This window comes from Elaeis guineensis, chromosome 8, assembly GCF_000442705.2.
Source record: "Elaeis guineensis isolate ETL-2024a chromosome 8, EG11, whole genome shotgun sequence".
Taxonomy (NCBI): Eukaryota; Viridiplantae; Streptophyta; class Magnoliopsida; order Arecales; family Arecaceae; genus Elaeis; species Elaeis guineensis.
The window spans coordinates 14,990,137-15,009,610 of NC_026000.2; the positions used below are offsets into that span (position 1 = coordinate 14,990,137).

General features: G+C 36.1%; 1 protein-coding gene across 2 annotated transcripts in view; it reads left to right on the top strand.

Annotated features, from left to right (window-relative positions):
- The window catches only part of LOC105050227 (uncharacterized), a 48,396-nt gene that overhangs the window by 9,266 nt on the left and 19,656 nt on the right, over positions 1 to 19,474 (top strand). For both annotated transcript variants that reach the window (XR_012134012.1, XM_010930163.4), the window contains exons 10-12: positions 3,870 to 3,999; positions 15,783 to 15,872; positions 17,112 to 17,177. Coding sequence is in view for 1 of the 2 variants with exons in the window: in XM_010930163.4 (XP_010928465.1) it covers positions 3,870 to 3,999; positions 15,783 to 15,872; positions 17,112 to 17,177 (286 nt within the window). In the remaining variant the exon portion in view is untranslated. The remainder of the gene's footprint in view (positions 1 to 3,869; positions 4,000 to 15,782; positions 15,873 to 17,111; positions 17,178 to 19,474) is intronic.

Sequence of the window (19,474 nt, forward strand, 5' to 3'; positions counted from 1 at the left end):
CTATTACTGTCCTGTGTCCTCTTTTCTTTCTTTAGACAGAGGGCAAAGTACAGGAAAAAGCAACAAGCAGCAGAGATGAAAGAAAGGCAATTATCGCAAAGGGATTTGGAATAGTAGTATTTCCTGGTTTCCTCTATCTTGTCCTCTCCCTTTGTGTGACCTCCTTGAAATTTAAAGGCTACACTATAAAATTTGTAACAACTTTTGATGGGAACAGATTTGATCTGATCTATGCATCAATCACTGAGCTGATCAAAAGCAATCAGCTTCAGAGCTGATCTTTTATATGCTGTCTACAGAATAACAGCAGAAGAAACTGACCCAGATCTTGATTCAGATCTCAAACAGCAGTAGATCCATCAATGCAGCAGTAGGAGAAAGTAGAGAAGAATAAGAAGAAAAGTGGAGGAGAGAAGAGAAAGGAGAGAGGATGGCCTGCGGCTTTTAATTTCTTTCAAAATAGTCACATAGAATCTCAAAATCACCACTACAGCCCCCCACTTCTTGCTTTTAATAAACCTAACGAACTATCAGTCCTAAAACAATTGGTAGTCTTAAATTGGAAATAAACCTAAACTAAATAGCCAACTAAACCACTTAAACTAAATGGCAAACTAAACCATTGATTTTAGTTGGCTAGCTGGTTCACCATTAGGCTCATTTTGTCTCTCTAAACTAGACATATAACTCAAATAAGAAAACAACTAAACTACTTGAACAGTACTTCTGAACAGTATGCAAAAGTAAATTTAACCTTAAACAACAAATAGTGATTGGAAAAAATTGAAAACAACTCTAGTACATCAATTGCTTTCATTGCAAGGATCTTGTCCCTGGGATCTTCTGTATGATGTCTACATGCCCATAAGTTGGATCTCCATAATTTGATGGTGAAGTCCTACAAATGATTTCCTTGTGATCAATTCATCAGATGGTTGCTTTTAGGGCAACTCGATCAATCGTCTGAGAACTTCAAGCACATGATAAATGTCAAAAAGTATTAGATTAAATATTTATGAAGGAATGGATCAACATAGTGACTCATCTTAATATCGGTAATTAAAAGTGTCAAGCTTATCTTCCATGACCAAATCCTGTCGCTGTCCAAGGTTAGCTCAGTGACAACTAGTTCTATGCCTGTTGCTCTAATTGTCAATGATTAGCTTTCTTGATTAATGGATCTTCAATCAAAAGAATTGTGGATTATTGATCATCAATTTTTTCATCATCTTTATCATCAACTTCATATGTAGACATGGAGGGTCTTTGATTATTTATTCATCCAAGTTTCCTCTATCTTCTGCCTCCTTGCATCTAGAAGGGAATTTAGAACTTGGAGAAATAAACCCTCTCTTGAGATAGTTGATACTCAAGAATCTCATCAAACCTCGTGGATATATGTTGATCATGGAGAAATAAACCCTCTCTTGAGATAGTTGATACTCAAGAATCTCATCAAACCTAGTGGATATATGTTGATCATGCTCTTCCTATTGTCGACATAACTCTTCGTGTCATTGCAATCTCTTGTCATGTTTTGCATTATTCACCATCTTGTAGTTATTGAAGAAGCCCTCATACGATCGATCTCCTGCTTTAATACTAAATTTATGTAGCCTCACTGAAATTTGAAGGCTATATGTAAAATTTGCAGCAACTTCTGATTCAAACAGAATTATCTGATCTATTTATTGATTACTGAACTGATCAAAAGCAGTCAGCTTCAGAGCTGATCTTTGATATGCTGTCTCGAGAATAACGGCAGGTGGAACTGATCCAGATCTTGACTTGGGTCTAAAAACAGCAGTAGATCTGCTGGATTTAAATGCAGCAGTAGGAGAAAGTAGAGAAGAATAGAAAGAAAAGAGAAAGTAGAGAAAGGATGACCTGTGGCCTCTAATTTCTTTCAAAATAATCATGTACGATCTCAAAATCACCACTACAGCTGGCCACTTCTCCCTTTTAATAAACCTAACCAACCACCAATACTACTACAACTAGGACTTGTTAATTGGAACTAAACCTAAATTAAATAGCCAACTAAACCATTGAATTTTTTTTTTCCTTGACTAGCTAGTTGACAATTAGGTTCATATTAGGACTCTTTAATCTAGACATAAACTCAAGTAATAAAGACATTAAAATACCCGAATAAGCCCTGATGACTTTTCACAGTACTGTAGTGTGGACAGAAAATAAGGATAAAAAAAAAATACTGAAAACCACTCTAATACATCACCCTTCTCCTCTTTGTTTCCATGCCTACCTTCGTGCTTGGCTTTGCAAATTGTTGCATCTCATGTGTGCCACATGTGTCGTCTGATAGGTGCTAACATGTAGAATGCATTGACATGGCATGTTCAATTTGGACTCTTGTGTTCAGGTAACACTGAGCTTATCTGCCTTTTTAGTTGAGAAAAACTTACCATGATAATTTGTCTTCCAATTAGCCTTGAAGAAAAGCTGTAGTTTTATATATCAGGATACTCATGCTAGAACATAAATGGCAGTTATAACTCAGAATAACCTTGTTGCATGGGCCTTATCATAGGTGAGAACAATTCACTAAATTAAATTCCACATTTTCATACATTTCTGCTCGCCACATTTTCACTCAATTAAATTCCAGATTTTGCTTTTGAATATATTCTTGGCATGTCTCTAAGTTTGCTGGCAGTGGCCCGTGCCTTATGTCTTCCATTCTTCTAAATTCCATTATGATGTAACTTGTAAGTTACTCTTAACTTTTCCCTTCTAAACCTTGAAGGTTTGTTAACTTTCATTTCTGCACAATCTTGGAATCCTGAGGTAAACCCTATCCAAGCCCTAGAAACAAAGAAATTTCAGTCAATGGTTTATTCAGAATGGGAACTTAAACCATCCAACACTAGTGGTTTCTTCTACCATAATCTCAGAAGGACGTTTCACTTTCATGGTAGGATTCATATAATTGTTCAAGAAAAAGCAATATTTTTTTTAAAAGTAAAGAAATAGCATTTTTCTCTTGACTCTCTTAAGGTAGCCAAGAAATAGCATTATCTATAGTAAATTATGGCTTCTTGTCTATAGTTTTGCTTCTCTGTATGTACAAAAAATATATATCTTACTAATGAGAAGCCATCAGGATAAATACATTTTTAACTTTATGAGCAATTAGCAAATACGAAAACAAAAACATGCTGAATCAGAAACTTGACACATTGAGTGGAAAGTGTAGGTTATTTTAGAAGCAGCATTGGATTTATTATAGAATGGAAATTCTTAATGGTTAAGTGAAGAATAATTTTTTAATTATCTTATGTCGACAAGAAATGTATTTTTGCTCTAGGGAAGCTAGATAAAAAATGGTGGCTCAGTGCACGAGGCTCCCATAATTGTGGGCTCTAGGGAGGGTAATAGCCTTAGAGGTATGTGGCCTTGCACCTATGTGCAGAGAGGTGTTTTCATGTTTCAAACATGTGACCTCGAGGTCATAATGGAGCAACTTTACCACTATACCAAGGCTCACAATCTTATGGAGATGATTTTTATCTATTTTAAGTGGTGTTAAATCAAACTTAGAGGAAATGTAACATGAAATATTTTGACCTTTAACCCTTGGGACACATGTACTCAACTTTTACCAGACTTGACACCATCCTATATAAACTAGCTTCATTAAGAGAATGAAAGGGACAAAAGCTAGGTGAGTGCCTAGCAAAAAAACAAAAAAAAGAGAAAAGAAGAGGTAAAGGAGAAAGGACCAGGGAAAGAAACAAAACAATAGCTTCCAACAGCTTACAACATTCCAAGTTGTACAAAGAGGGCAGCAATTTATGCAATTAAATTTCTTTATGATTGTCGTTGATTCTCTTTTATCTGTTTCATAGGTTGCTTGCAGCTGGCTTAGATGGTGCTATCTACATATGGGATAGGCGGCAAAGTAATCTTCCATGTCTTGAGCTTACTTCTAATTCACAAAGCCAAATTAACAGTATTGTTTTGGACTTGGAAGACCGGGTCAGTAGTGCTGATTGCAGCCTTTGTTTTCTTTATGTCATAGATTTATTACATGCATTTTCCTTTTTGGTGGTTTGATGAGGAGTTCCTTGGGGTTACTTATATCATGTATTTTCATAATGTCTGACAACTTCCCTTGTATGATTAAGATTATCAGCAAGAAATTTCCTCGATTTGCTTGATATTATCCAAAATTGTTCTTGACTCTTTTAAACACTAATTCTCCTTTTTTTGCCCCATTAGATCATGTGATTGTTTAAGTTATTTGTTTCCAATTTTATTTTGTAAGTTGTAACTTAAGAATAATATGTTAATTTTTTTTCTAGGTCTCCTTGCATATCATCTTCACAAATGCTGTGATAATGGATGTTATATTGTTTATTATCATATATTTTTTAAAAAGAAAAGTTATATAGTTAGCCTTTGAATGATTGAGTGCAAAAGTTGAAACAACGAAGGTAAAACAAAATTGGATGAATCAGGATTTTCTGTATCATGCTGAACCGATCGATACACCCCATACCGTACTGGACCGACAGGAAACCGGCACGGTTCGGCCGGTTCAAATGGTATATCGACGGTATCGGGAGGGAAAAAGAGGGAAAAAGTGAGAAAGAGAGAGGAGAGGGAGGGAGGCGAGAGCCGTCGGAGGTCGGTGGTGGCCCGCTGTGGCCGTCGGAGGGCTTCCGAGCCCCATTATCGCCTGCTAGGGCACTTGAAAGAACGAGAGAGAGAGCTCGACAGGGGGGTGGGGCAACGTATCGGACAGACGGTGCCTCCGTCACGAGGTCCTCGGTGGCCGGCAAGCCGATGCCGACAGTCTGAGGGCGGTTGAGCGGGCGGAGCCGCTGTTCTTCTTTTGTAAAACAGACGACAGTCTGTTTTTATTTTTTTTTGGTTTTACACTCATGAAGTCGGCAACCCAGTTGCCGACTTCAGGATTTTTTTTTAAAAAAAATTGACTGGCTTCACTTAAAACCTGATTTTTTTTAAAAAATTCGTGAAACAAGGGCGCGCGTGGACTGCGCCCTCCGGCGGCCCCGCCGGCTCCTTTCCCTCCCTCTTTTTCTTTCTTTTTTCCTCTCTCTCTATTTCTCTCTCTTTCTCTCTTTTTCTTCTCCTGGTTCGGCTTCGGGTTCCTTCGTCGGTTCGCCTCGATTCGGTACGGTACAGAACCATACCGTACCATACTACCGGCTGGTCGAAACGGCCGCTGGTATCGGTATGGGAAATCTTGGGATGAATTATTAAGCCACACAATGTTATATTGATTACAATTTTTTAGTTTAAAAATGGACTAAATTGTTTTTCTTTTATCTTAATTTTAAAGTTGACTGATGAGAATAAATGCTTTATTGTGCTATTTTGTTGGGAATAATGCTTTGCTTGTGTTATTTATGATGTACAATTGTTTGTGATTCTAATTGAAGAATAATGTGGAAGGCAAGGATATATACATAAATTGTATAATTGGCTAGGAACACGGACATTATATAGCTTATAAGCATCTCATAATAGTTGCAATAGTTAGTTGCCTTAGAATGACTTTGCAACTAAGGATGACATGCATTTGTTTTTGATCGGGATGGCTACGGGGAGGATTTGGGTCGGGTATTGTATTATCCATCCCCAAACCCAAACTTAATATTTTATATCCAAATCTTCTCCGATACCTGATCGGGTAAGAAAAGAGATACCCATCCCCATACCCATTAGCCAATGGGTTCGGGGATACCCACGGGTAACCCATTTTTCCATACCGAACCCATACCGCTCCATACCTATCCTATATCCAAAAACATAAACAACCAAAATAATTTTATACATATTATCAACCAAAACAAAATTACTAATTCAACATAGAACATAGTTTATAAATTCAGATTTATAGAAATCAAATATAGAAATAGAATTATAATTCAATATAGGACATATAAACAATCAAAATAATTTTATGCATATTATCAACCAAAACAGAATTACCAAAACAGAATTATAAACATATATATTCGGGTATGGGTTCGGATATTACCCATACCCGTAGGTTTGGGTCGGGTTCGGATTCAGATTCGAATTTGGGTAGAAAACAGCACTACCCATACCCTACCCATACCCGTGCTACAGTTTTTAGGTTTTACCCAAACCCGGTCAAACCCTATTTTTCTGGTTTGATCAGGTTTGGGTAGGGTGCATACCCATCGGGTCGGGTCGATTTTGTCATCCCTAGTTTTTGATCATTAATTTAAACGAGGATGACTGTCTCGAGGAGTAATCTAGGTAGCACTTTGTCATGTCCATCCTCATTGCAAATCAATTTTGGAGAGGAAAGAAGTGCAACACCATGGCTAGCATTTAATCTCAACTAAAGAACCATCCATGCATGTGGTCGAACATAAAGGTAAATGGCTTAAAGCAGTGTTCATATACAGAATAATGTAAATCAACAAATAAAACCCTTAAGAAATCATATCCTTGGTAGTAGAATCTTTTGTGTAGGGTTTGATAAACTCATTTTGAGACTTTGATTTTAAAGGTCGGCAATACTACTATAACTCTTGTTGATGAGAATGGTGAGTCCATTTGAAAAAAGGAATGTAGGGAAGGCAAGTGGGCTATGGGAGGTGGTAGGAAAGCTCACAATCACATATCTCAAGACTAGGCTAGCCATGTATATGAGATGCCTTAATCCTAAATGGGTCCGGTATGGAGATGGATATATCAGCAAGATCATCTCACGAAATGACAAAAATGCATCTTGAGTGGTCACTGGTTTTTAAGCAAACAGGGCAACCCCATGATCAAATGAAATCTCACTTTTCATAACCATGATAGGGCAGGTATCTCACAGGGAAAATTGGAGGGTGATGAGCCCCAAAATTTGAACATGCTAATCCTAAGGCGTGACCGTCATAACCGATCTGTATTGAAATTATTAGCATCCTCTAAATAAACCATTTGTCAAAGTAGTGTATAATCAAAATATATTATAAACCATAATACTTAAACCAAGATCTTCCTACAAACTTCAACATGTCTACCTATACACAATTAATACCTTCAATAATATCAACAATCATGCAAATCTCTGTCTTCTTGTCACTTAAATAGTCACTTGATCCAAAAACAATTTAGACTTTAGAAGATTCAATATTCTTTCTTTGAAATGGGCCCACTATATATCTTACCACTGTCTTTGAAAAGATTGTAAAATAAGTGGAGTGAGCTATATAGCTCAAAAGTAAACCTTTCAAATGATTAAGAATTTAGATTTTCATTGACAACATGACTCTTAAATCATAATATATAATCCAAATTATCATGGAAATTTTCAAGGGTAGATTGCCGAAGTCAAACTAAAAGTTTCGACAAGAAAAAAATTATTGTAAAAAGATCAAAATGCATGATTTTCAAGAAGAGTAAATAATTCACAATTCAAGGTTTTGCATATCGGTACTAGACCATGTATCACTTTTCCATTGGAACAATATGTTTACCTGCATGTTATCGATAACAACTATAAATACTAGAACCGATTGTTATTAAAAAATGAAAAAAGCTACTAATACATATCGATATAGTACCATTTGTATGCATCGGTATTCATTGATAGGAACTACTACAAATTAGTGTGGCCAGTAATACACTGCGGAATTGACCTCTACTGACGAGGAAAATTGACCAATGAAAGCTCACCTTCTAGTTGCAGACTTACCATTCAAACCTTGCCATATGGCCGATCCAAAAGGTGCGCGGAGCATCCTCTACATTTCAAACTCTACCCTAGCGGGCAACAACTTGGCCATAATTGCTAATTGTTTTCTAAAAAACACAATACCCGAGCAAATCCTATGACTGAGAAGTGTGGGTGTGATTCATGGGCAAGATATATGGTTTGCTACCTCATCAATCAACATATAGCCTCGAACTATTTGGGCTGGCTTTGGCCCTTGCCTATATATTGCATTGCTGGGGGCCCTCTAGGTAAGTTCTCTTTCAACTCTCTTCTGTTGTCTCTTTGCTCCTCCCAGGCCTCCTATTCCTGACAGCCGAGTGATGCAATTCTAACCCTAGGTGTGATGCCTACATAATTCTAGATATGATGCCTAGAAGATCTCTCTTTTCTTTTTTTCTTTAATTAGGACATCCTAAAACCTCAAACTCAGATCTAATTCCATCCCATGAAACCAAAGCAAGAAAACTTATAGCTACCTATCTATCAATTATCTTTCAAGTTGACAAAATAGACAATTTTTATTCCCATTTTTCTACTTCTAGCTCACATAACACCCTTAAAACTTTATCTTTTTGCCTCTATTTTATTTTGCATCCAAATTGTTCCCCATCCAAATAACTACATAAATCCTATCTTCTTATGCAATTTCACTACCATTTTTTGTCCAAAACAACCTATTAAGCATTCCTGAATTTTCCTTAAACAAGCCTATCTTACCTCACAAAATCATTTGATTTAAAACATAAATCCAGAATATCTAGTATTGCCCAAATTTTCATGCTGATATTCATAAGGTAATTCATGTAATAAGTATTCTTATCGAATATAAGCATATGAACAAAATCTCTTCATTAATCACAAATCCAAAAATATTCAATAGCACTGAAATATGCATATTCATATTCCCAATTCCATTCATGTTCAACTCAACAACCTTAATTATAACCACATCATCCCAATGGTAGGGCCCATAATAGTGCAAATAACCCCTGCAGAGTATGTCCATAATATTGCACTTGATTTCTGTGGAGTAGGTCCATAGCACCATACTTAACCCTAGTAGGGTAGGTCCATAATATTGCACTTAGGCCCTATGGAATTGGTCCATGGTAATCAAGTCCTCTTGCACTCAAATTGCCAACTTTTAACCCCCATTGGTGGGGTCCATAACATAGTCAGCTTGAGAGTCCAAATCTGATACGTATCAAAGCTCTTTTAATATGTGTCATATTTCAATCAACATATACATATTCATATAAGATCAATAGTCGACTTGTATAATATTCCATAACAAAAACATTGTGTCCGAATTATAATTTTCATTTTGTGTTCAAAACATGGATTAATAAAAGCATAAATCACATAAATTACTCATAATTTATTTAATGTCAAAAGCATGCATTAATTAATTGAAAAATCTAGAGAAGGTGGATCATTACTTATCTTGCGAGTACACAAACAAATCCAAATAAAGTCTGAAAATCCCTTTCTAGAACTTCGATTTAAGGACTATGGTGTAGTACCCTTGGTTAGACTTCTTGTCCAAATGATTGTACCCCTACATATAATCAAGTACAACAATTAGATTAGATATGGGAAATTGTAGGAAAATAGGAGTTGGATGGGATAGGGTTGGCCAGGTGGTGGTGTTTGGCAGTGGGGGTTGATCTAATCAGGTAAACCAATTGGTCAAATCACGAAAGGAGAAATAGACTAGGATGTTGACATTGAATAGGGTTCTATAATGGAGTCTAGTGGTGCTCGATGAGAGTCAAGATGGGGGTCGATGTGCTATGTAGCAATCAAGGCAGTTCCGGACTCCTTTATCAGCATTGATCAATTTCATAAGGCAGAGAGGAAAGCCGAGAAAGAGACGGTGGGTGAAATAGGGGTTTCACCGCCTCTCTTAGGGAAAGGAAGAGAGGGACAGTGGTGGTTGGTGGTCACATCTTGAAGATCAAGGTGAAGCAACAACAACAATGGAAACCAGCAAAAATCGAGGAAACAGAGCTTGGCTTGATATGAGAGATTGAAGGGAGATTTCAGTGTCAGTTCGAGTCTTGCCTTGATCATGGACAAAGGGTTCCATGCCCTGTCACATGGGCATCGAGGTGGGGCTTAATTGGCAAGGAAAAGATCAAGGATTACGGAGCAATCATGGAATAGGGAGAATTTAGAATAGGGGATGGTGTTTTGATCTGATTTTCGGTGACTCCTTGCTAGGATCTTTCGGTGATGATGGCTTGAGGTAGGGTCAACATCTTGTCTCCGACAAGGATTGGTCATCGCCATGATGATGGTGGCGAAAACCCGAGGGGGAATGAGAAGAAGATAGAAGGAAAGAGACTTGGGGTGCGGTGCCTCTCATGGGATGGTTGGGAGATTAAATAGCTGGCGGAGTCCCTCTTCGCAGCTTGTCGGAGGTCGAGGAGGAGGCAGAGTCCACCTCCTTGAACAGAGGTTTTGCCTGATTGAAATTTGTAGTGACCTTTGGGCCTTGCTCTCGCTTCTTGTCGGGCCAAGGGTCAAGTCTTTGGTCTAGGTTAGCCAATCAATAGACCAAGTATGGGCTTTTCTTAAAATAATTTCGTCCTCAAAATTAATTACCTTAGGTTTCAAAATGTGTGTGTGTGTGGGGGGGGGGAGGGCACTTCTACATCACTTCATCCTCTAGTTTCTAAATAGCTTTTCTTTTTTCTTTTATTGATAAAAGTCTCGTTTATTGGAAAAACCAAGTCAAGTCTTTCATCATAGCACTTTCATAGTCAAAGTTATTGCTTTTGCACGGTATCAAAATAACTCAACCCACCACACTTTGCTGCATAACTTTGATCCAAAATCCTCTGCTTCCCCAAATCATTTCCAACTAAAATACTACTCCACATTGAAATTGAAAAGACCCAGAAATATCAAAGAAAAGAAATTCTTGAGTAAGGCATTTCAATGCTTCCAATTCATCTAATTTTCATATCTTATTCATAAGTTCTTGCTTGATTTTCTAATACCATGTTACTTGTTATTTACCCACACATTAAATGAGTTCTTCTTAATGAACCTGGATTTGCAACCAATCTACACCCATGATCATGTCCAGATTTCCAGAATTATATAAATAACCAATTGATACATAAATATGACACAACATAACCTACTAATTAACAACACATTCCCTTATGTTAATTATATAACCTGATGTACGCTCATCCTAGGCCCAGCCTTAGTAATCCTAACCAAAAGGTTTAATTATATAAGCCTTATAAACACATCCTAGGTCAAACCCTAGGAATCTTAAGCTTTTGCTCTTAATTCTACAATAATAGGTCCTTGACCTCAAATCACGACCTAGGGATGTGGCAACTATTGCATACTTCCCTTGCAAGTATGCAAGGCTTCCATCATGATATCATCATAATCGTGGCTAAATAAAATCAGGAAACTAAAATCCAACTTTCAATAATTAATAAATCCAATTAATAAAAGGTGTCCAGACTCCAGAATTTGTTCATGAGAGTCTTACATCCAAGTAATGACATGCCGGTCCTAGGACCCATATTGGTTGTCCAGTTGTATGGTACCATGCCATCCAATTTTGGGTCCATACCGACATAGCTAGTGCCAGTGAGGGAGTGGGAGAGGGAGAAGGAAAGAAAGGAAAAGAGAGGAGGGAGCACTTAAAGAATTTCAAAAAAAAAAGGGGTAGAGTCTTGTTTCGATTTTGAAATGGAAGCTCCGCCCCTATTTTCATGTAGCTGGAGGAGAGGGGGATTGAAAGCCCTCTCCCTCTCTCAGCCTCTTGCTCTCTCTTCCCCTCCCCCTCTCCCTCCCTCTCTTCGACTTTTCCAGTCTTTCTTTGTTCTTCTCCTCTCCTGCCTTGGATTTTTGAGGGGTAGAATTGTACGCCCCAAACCAGGCGGTTTGGGATGGTTCCGCCTTCCATGCTTACATGAACTATTCTTCAATCACTAATTAAAATAAGGAACTCTTACTATGTTTCCAACTTTAAACTAGAAAACCAAAACTAATTCTAAGCTATGTCAGTGTTGTTAGCTCTTGCTTCTAATCACACACCCATAGTAGTGCCCTGTCAGCTACTAATTCTTTGAATATGTAATAAGAGAAGAGTCCAAATAATGAGCTCAACAACCTAGTAAGTAATGAATTCCTTAGCTAGATAATTTATGTAATAATGTGAATAAGCTTTTGTATCAAAAAATGAATATAAACAAAATCATTTGATTTAAAACATAAATCTAGAATATCTAGTACTGCTCAAATATTCATATTCATAAGATAATTCATCTAATATGTATTCTTACAAAAAATAAGCATATAAACAAATTTAAATCACAAATCCAAAATATCCATTAGTGTTTAAATATTCATATTCACAAGTCCAATCATGTTCAAGTCAATAGGGTTAACTATGACCAATTGACTATATTGTTCTTGTGGCAAGGACCATAACACTGCACTTAACCCTTCAAGGGTAGGTCCATAATACCATACTTAATGTCCTGTAGAGTCGGTCCATAGAGCTGCACTTAACCCTTATGGAGTAGGTTCATAATATCACAATTAACCCCTATAGAGTAGGTCTAAACTAATCAAGTCTTCGAACACTCAAAGAGTCAAAGTGCCAACTTTTAAGCCCTGTTGGTGGGTCAATAACATAGTCATGTTGAGAGTCCAAATTTGATATGTATCAGTTCATTTTTTAACAAAATAATATGTTTCACATTTTGATCAAAATATGCATATTCATATAAAATCAATAAATGACCCGCATAATATTCTGTAAGAAAAACATTACTTTCTAATTATAAATTTAATTTTTTGTTCCAAACATAGTTTAACAAAAACCCTAAATCTATATAAATCAACTCATAATTTGTTTAAAGTCAAAAACCTATGTTAATTAATTAAAAAATCTAGAAAATGTGGATCATTACTTACCTTGCAAGTACATAGACATCAAAATAAATTATGAAAATCTCCCTTAAAAATCTCGATTTAAGGACTATAGTGTAGAACTCCTGCTGGACTTACTCTTGTCTAGACAATTACACATCTACATAGAATCAAGTACAACAATTAAAAAAAGGTATTTTAAATTATAAGAAACTAGGAAGAGTTGAATGGACATTGGGCTGGCCTAATGTGCTATTTGAGGGTGGGGTCGATCTAATCAGGTAACCTAATCGATCAAATAGCAAAACGAGAATCAGTCTAAGGTGTTGACAATTGAACATAGCTTTATGATGGAGTCTAGCGGTGCTCGACGAGCGCAAGGGTTGGGGCCAACATGCTGTGCAGCCATCAAGGTGGTTTAGGCCATGGTGGCAGTTAGTGGTGGCACTGATGGTAGTCACGTCTTGAAGATTGAGGTTAAGCAACAGCAATGGTGGTGAGTAACAACAGAATCGACAAAATCAAGGGCAACAGAGCTTGGCCTAATACTGGGGATTGAAGGGAGTTTTGGTGATGGTTCAAGCCTTAGCTTGATTATCAATGAGGGGCTCCATGCGTTATCACAGAGGTGCTGAGTTGGGGCTTAGCTGGCGAGGATAGCTGGCGTGGAAAATATTGGGGATCACAGAGCAATTGTAGAACAAGGAGAATTTTAAACAAGAAGTGGTGTTTTTGATCTGATTTTTGGCGACTCTTAGTTAGGATTTGCTGATGATGCTAGCTTAAGGTAGGAGTGGGTATGTCGATGAGATGGGAGGGTTAAAATCTTGTCTTTGATGAGGATTGGCCACCACCATCATTGTGGTGGTGGCGGATGGTGGCGAAAATCTGAGGAACATGAAGAAGAAGAAGAGAGAAGTAAGCAAGCTAGGGGTGTGGTGCCTCACTGCCTCTCAAGAGATGGGTGGGAGATTAAATAGTTGGTGGAGTCCCTCTTTGTGGCTTGTTAAAGATTCAGGAGAAGGCGGTGTCCACATCCTCAAATAGGGGTTTTGTCTGATTGAAATTAGCAGTGGCCTTTGGGCCTCTCTCTCGCTACAAGCTGGGCCAAATGCTAGGCCTCTAGGCTAGGCCTACAAGTTAATAGATCGGGCCGAGCCTAATAGGTGGCCACTTATCCTTGATGATAGTGCAAATGAGGCCTCTGGGTCCACTAATACCACTTGGCCAATAGTCCACATATAGCACCTGACCAAAGGTTCCTCATTGATAGTAAGTGAGGCCACATAGATACTAGTTGGTTGGGGGTTCACATAGATCCTCATTGGTGTTCTAAATGGGGCCACAATTATCACCTAGATAGAGATTCCTCATTGAAATTCGATTGAGGATCCACATTTAGTTTAGGATTATGTTAGTATTTCATACTTTAACATGGTTCACAAATTCCGTGTTGAACAATTAATAGAAGTTCCAAAGAGAATAGATACTTTGTTTCAAGATTGGCATTTAGAAGATTCCAATAAATACATATTTCAAGTCAAAGGAGATATATTAGTTTCAAAATAGTGTTTCCAAGACACATATAAGTCTAGCATTTTCAAATAAAAATGAATAATTATAAAACTAATTTAATTACATTTTTCCAAGTAATAGCTAAGTTTCAATGCAACTTTGACATTTGATTCAATTGAAGAGTCAAAATTTCAAAGATCGTATGCTTTAGAAATGATAGTAAATTAGTAATTTTTAGAACTTTAAAATGACAGAATCTTGATTTTGATTACATGTTTCAAAGAAACAAAGAGAATTTGTTGCAAGTCACATGGAAGAATTGCTCGCAAAGTAGTCCATTGATTTTAGAGAAGACACTAGGAAACTAAATATCTAAAGACATTAAAGCATGAAAGTGTTTAAACTTTAAAGATTCAGAAAATAAATAGTAAAACCTGAATTTCTGAAGAGTCACTTACAATCAGAAAATAAATATTAAAACCTGAATTTCTGAATAGTCACTTACAAGGAAATCCATTGTTTTTGGAAAAGACGATATGACTGAGAATATCAAAACACAAAATCTTGAGATTGATTTCAAAATCTGAGTAGATAATCCATAAACTCAAGATGCTTGGAGAAGTTACTTTGCTTATAGTCTAAAGGCAGCCAAATCCACAAAAACCCATCCATGTTCCCCTTCTTGTTCTTGCTATCTTTCCTTTCCCTCCTTAGCTGGTCCATCTTGCCTCTATTTATAAGCAAAGTAGGTTGGCTAAGCATCTGCGGCCTACTAGGTTATTCACCTGCTAGGTCAGTTGTCAATGTATGTTGGTCCTTAGATTGGTCCAGCAGGTGATGATCGAGCAAGCTAAATTCCAACAGGGCCTTCAAGACGTCACATGTAAATAAGGAACTACCCCCCATTTGAGTTCAACAAAAATACTCAAAAAATTGAATTCTTTAAGGATCAAATGTCAATTTCTGAATTTCAGTTCAACTTCATACTTTTAGCATCAGGCCAAAATTTCAATTTTAAAATGCTAAGCTATTTCTTGAATCTTAAGATCCCATAAATTTATTATGCTAAGGTATTTCTAAAATTCAAAAATGCGTAGAAAAGTCTTATTGATTAGTTTCTAAGCTAGATCACCTATTTCAGTATTATTCAACACTTAGCATATTAACAGAAGGTTCATATTTCAGTCTTTACAGAAGCCAATGACTATTTATGGACTAATAGAAAACTTTATAGTTGAATCCTCTTACTGTAGTTAGGATGATATACCTATGATCAATCACAAAAATGTTTTTGCTTAAATGATAATGATCTGATCTACTTGTATATGGTGGAACGTCTTTGTAGTCTTAACATTGTGGTAGCCATAATGGTTAGATACTTAAATTTCTCGTAATTTAAATATGTAGGAGTACAATGCTCTCAATATCTACTTGAGTATTATATTATACAAGAAAACTGTTTGAAATGCCTTGAAGACCTGAAGTGGTTTGATCTTGTAGATGCTTGAATTAATACCCATGCGCTTTTGTATTATAGGTATCAAGCCTAGGATTTGTAGAATTCCTTTATACACAAGTATTTTTAATGTTTGTGAAGATCCTTATATGTTGTCATTGAAACCTGTAGATTGTATTCGGGGCAAGTAAACATGGGACCATTTATGCTTGGGATCTTCGTGGAGGAAGAGCATCATTTGCTTTTCAAAGCCATAATGAGGTACACAGCACATATAACTATTCCATTGATTTCTTCAATATTTCAATATGTCCTTCATTTTATTACCCTGTATTCATTCTTTAACACATGATGGTTGACAGTCTGCTTGCAAAAGGGACATGAGCCTTATGCATATTAACTTGCATATATACTTGTAGGTGTCCAGGCCATAAGTTAGCACTCTCGGCATTGAATGCAAGTGTTAGCTGCATATTTAAAATGTTGATCTTACTGGCAATGTAACAATATAATGTCTCAAAAATTGAGTTTGCCATGTAATCCACATTCGATCAATCCAATACTATATTGGTTTGTTGCAAAATCAAGAGAGGATGATATGCATTGTTATCTATATTATTTAAATCTGCAAAAGGTTTGGAGTCTGGCCACATGTGGCCAGCTCCAAAGTGGTGAAGCATTGGCAGATTTTTAGGAATCAGAGGTGAAAAGGAACAGAAGTGGTAGAGTTGGGATTTGGGATTTGTTTAATATTTAGAGCCCCAATAAGCAAAAGGGACCTTTCCAATATTAAAACCTATGCTAAGTGTCTTAATACTTCGGAACTTGGGATTGGTTTCACATGCATGGAGATCGTTGCCAAACAATGTTTTTTCTCCATGTGCATTCCATGTACTGAATACTATAAACTATTAAATTATAATGATCGATGCTTGTCTCAATTGTCTCAGTTGGCTTTGTGAGTTCCCCAAATATTCCCATTTAGGGCTACCTCATTCATGAAACATAGTGATTTTGCATGCACCTCTCAAATTGCAACAATATGTTGTTTGGTGCTTGCATAATGGAGCAATAAGGATTTTATATTACTGGATATTTTTTTAGGTGAATGTTAATTATATAATTCTTTTCTGCAATAGTGGTATACTTTTTAAAAGTAAGATGCTTTGTAACACAACCTTAAAATATCTAACATTCTATTCAACCACTAGAATTTAAAACCTTGAGGACTTCACTACTAAAATTGTCAATATTCCCATGAATAATGCTATAACACATGTAAAAAAAACCATCTTAGAAAGGGAACAATGTCATGTAGCGTAAAATGATATTACAAATGGGCAAGTGTTGATTACATTAGTTGGCTCTCTATTACAATTTTTTTGAGCTTTTTGCCCTTTTCTCATTCACTTTATTTCGATAAGTAAAGATTCTCTTCAGCATTTATCTGTTTTGTAATTTTTAAAACATTCTAAATTTTTCACCAAAATTTTTCACCAGGTGTATTATCCCCTTTTGACATCCATGAAGTTATCGTCACTATTGGAGAAAATCACATCTTTGAAGGTACGTGAAAGAAACATCAACTTGTAATTATGTGCCTTCCATAGCTTGTTAAGAAATTTGATTCTATGCTGAATGTTTGTTACCTTGTTTGTTTCATCTATCCAAAATAATTGTTAATTTTGGTAACTCGGCATTTAATATATGTTTTCACATTGTCATTAGAATTTAAACATGTGTGCATGCATGTCTACATTTGCACCATCTGCTTGATGCAATAGGTGTAAAATACTAAAACCAACCAACTAATTCCAGATTTCAATAAAGAAATTATAAGTCACACAAATATATAAGTCATTTTACCATGTGAATTAATAAACTTGCAGGGAGTAAAATTTTTTATAGCATGAATTCAGGTTTTTCTTTTCTTAAATGGAAGGTAAGAATCAAAATTCAACCTGTGCACACCTAAACAGATGTTATAATATCATTTATTAGTTAAGGGTGCAGCTCTCTTTGTTTTTTAAATTGCTATTTGATCTTAAAAGAGAGCCCTTAGTTAATTGGTTTTTAGTTAGTAAAAATTTCATTTGATCTAGGAAATAGAAGGATACTAAAGTGTAAAATATACTTAAAAGGTTTGACCAACCCATTGTAAACATTGGAATGTAACTTTAATGAAAAAGTGGAGAATGATCAGAGAGGTATTAACAAGTAGTAGAATAGTGCTGCTAGAGCTTGGATTCATTAGTTGGTGGGATTGTACTTTTGATGGTGTTGATGAAAAGTATTGATGCATAAATCCTGTATTTTATTAATTAAGATTACATGGAATGTAATTTTAGTGAGAATGGAAATGAAGATGTGATATCAATGAAGATTGGTAACCAAGAGATATCACAAAGTGATTGATTTCATTATTTGGTATCTATTATACAAAAATAATGAGGAGATAGTTGAAGGTATATGTAATAAAATCAGAGCTGATGGGATGAAGTGGAGAGGTACATATGGAATAAATATTATATGATAGGTGCATATGTTAGAGACTTGAGGGAAAATTTTATAGGACGACAGTAAGGCCTGGCAATTGTATGGCTCAGAGTGCTGGCAATAAAGAAAGTACTTGAAAACAAGTTGATTATGATTGAGAATGTTAAGCGGCAATTGTATGGCTTAGAGTGCTGGCTATAAAGAAAGTACATGAAAACAAGTTGATTATGACTGAGAATGTTAAGATGGATATGTGACAAAACTAGAAAGAATAAAATAAAAATGAATATTTTAAAGGAGCTTTAGGAGTTGCACAAATTAAAGACAAAGTGATGGAAAATCAATTGAGATGCCATGGATATGCACAATGAAGATCTAAGGAGGTTCCAAAAAGGAGAGTTGTGTTGGTTTGTATTGAAGGTTTTAAGAAAAGAGGGCAAGAAGATCCATGGTAACATGGATGGATGTTGAGGAAGGATATGGTGAAACTTGGACTGACATTGGAGGTAGCTTGAATTAGAATACTTGATGACTTAGCCAAACCCCCAATTGGGAAAAGGCTAGATGGTCATAATTATAGTTATGGTCCTCTGTTTTATCAAGCTTAAAAGTTTGGAACATTTGTCTTTATAAAGTCCGTCCACATTGGGAAAAGAAAATTTTTTGTGCAATTTTATTTTTAAATATCTATTTTTGTACTCCTTTGTGCTGGTTACCATAAGCATTGGCATAGTCAACGATCATATGCTTCTCTTGCCGATCAATGATCATTATGGGCAGAATATAAGATCTCTTAACCATTTCTATATTTGTACTATACCATTATGAAGAAATTTATACTATATATAGAAGTGCTAATAAATTAGATCTCTTGACTTGTATGTAGTGTCGGATAGCATCAAATTTATTTTGGAGTAAGATTTTTTGGTTGGGTTTGAGAGTTTGACAGCTACTAAGATGATGGTGCATTATCTTTATAATGGTAGCCTACGAAAGGCCACCATCACCTAAGAATGGCTAATGTGGCCCATGTAGATATATTATGCAAGTCTGCCCATACAAAGGCTTGAACCTCAAGCGTACATTAAACTTTTATTTGCCATTGTTATAGTAAAATTTTGAAGAATCACTTGTTATTCCTCATCCACATTCAGTACATACCTATAAGCTTTAGTAAAATCTAATTACAATTTACAAACATTTATACATCTTTAGGTCCTCACTTGTAAGGATTCTGATAAAGGCAGTTCAAGTCCCATTCACTGTCATAGCACATTTATCTTGACTCGGATCCACAGATTAAGAAAATCAAAAAGCTAAACGAAGTGCATAACAACAAAGCTATCAGCATGGAAGTGACATGTCTT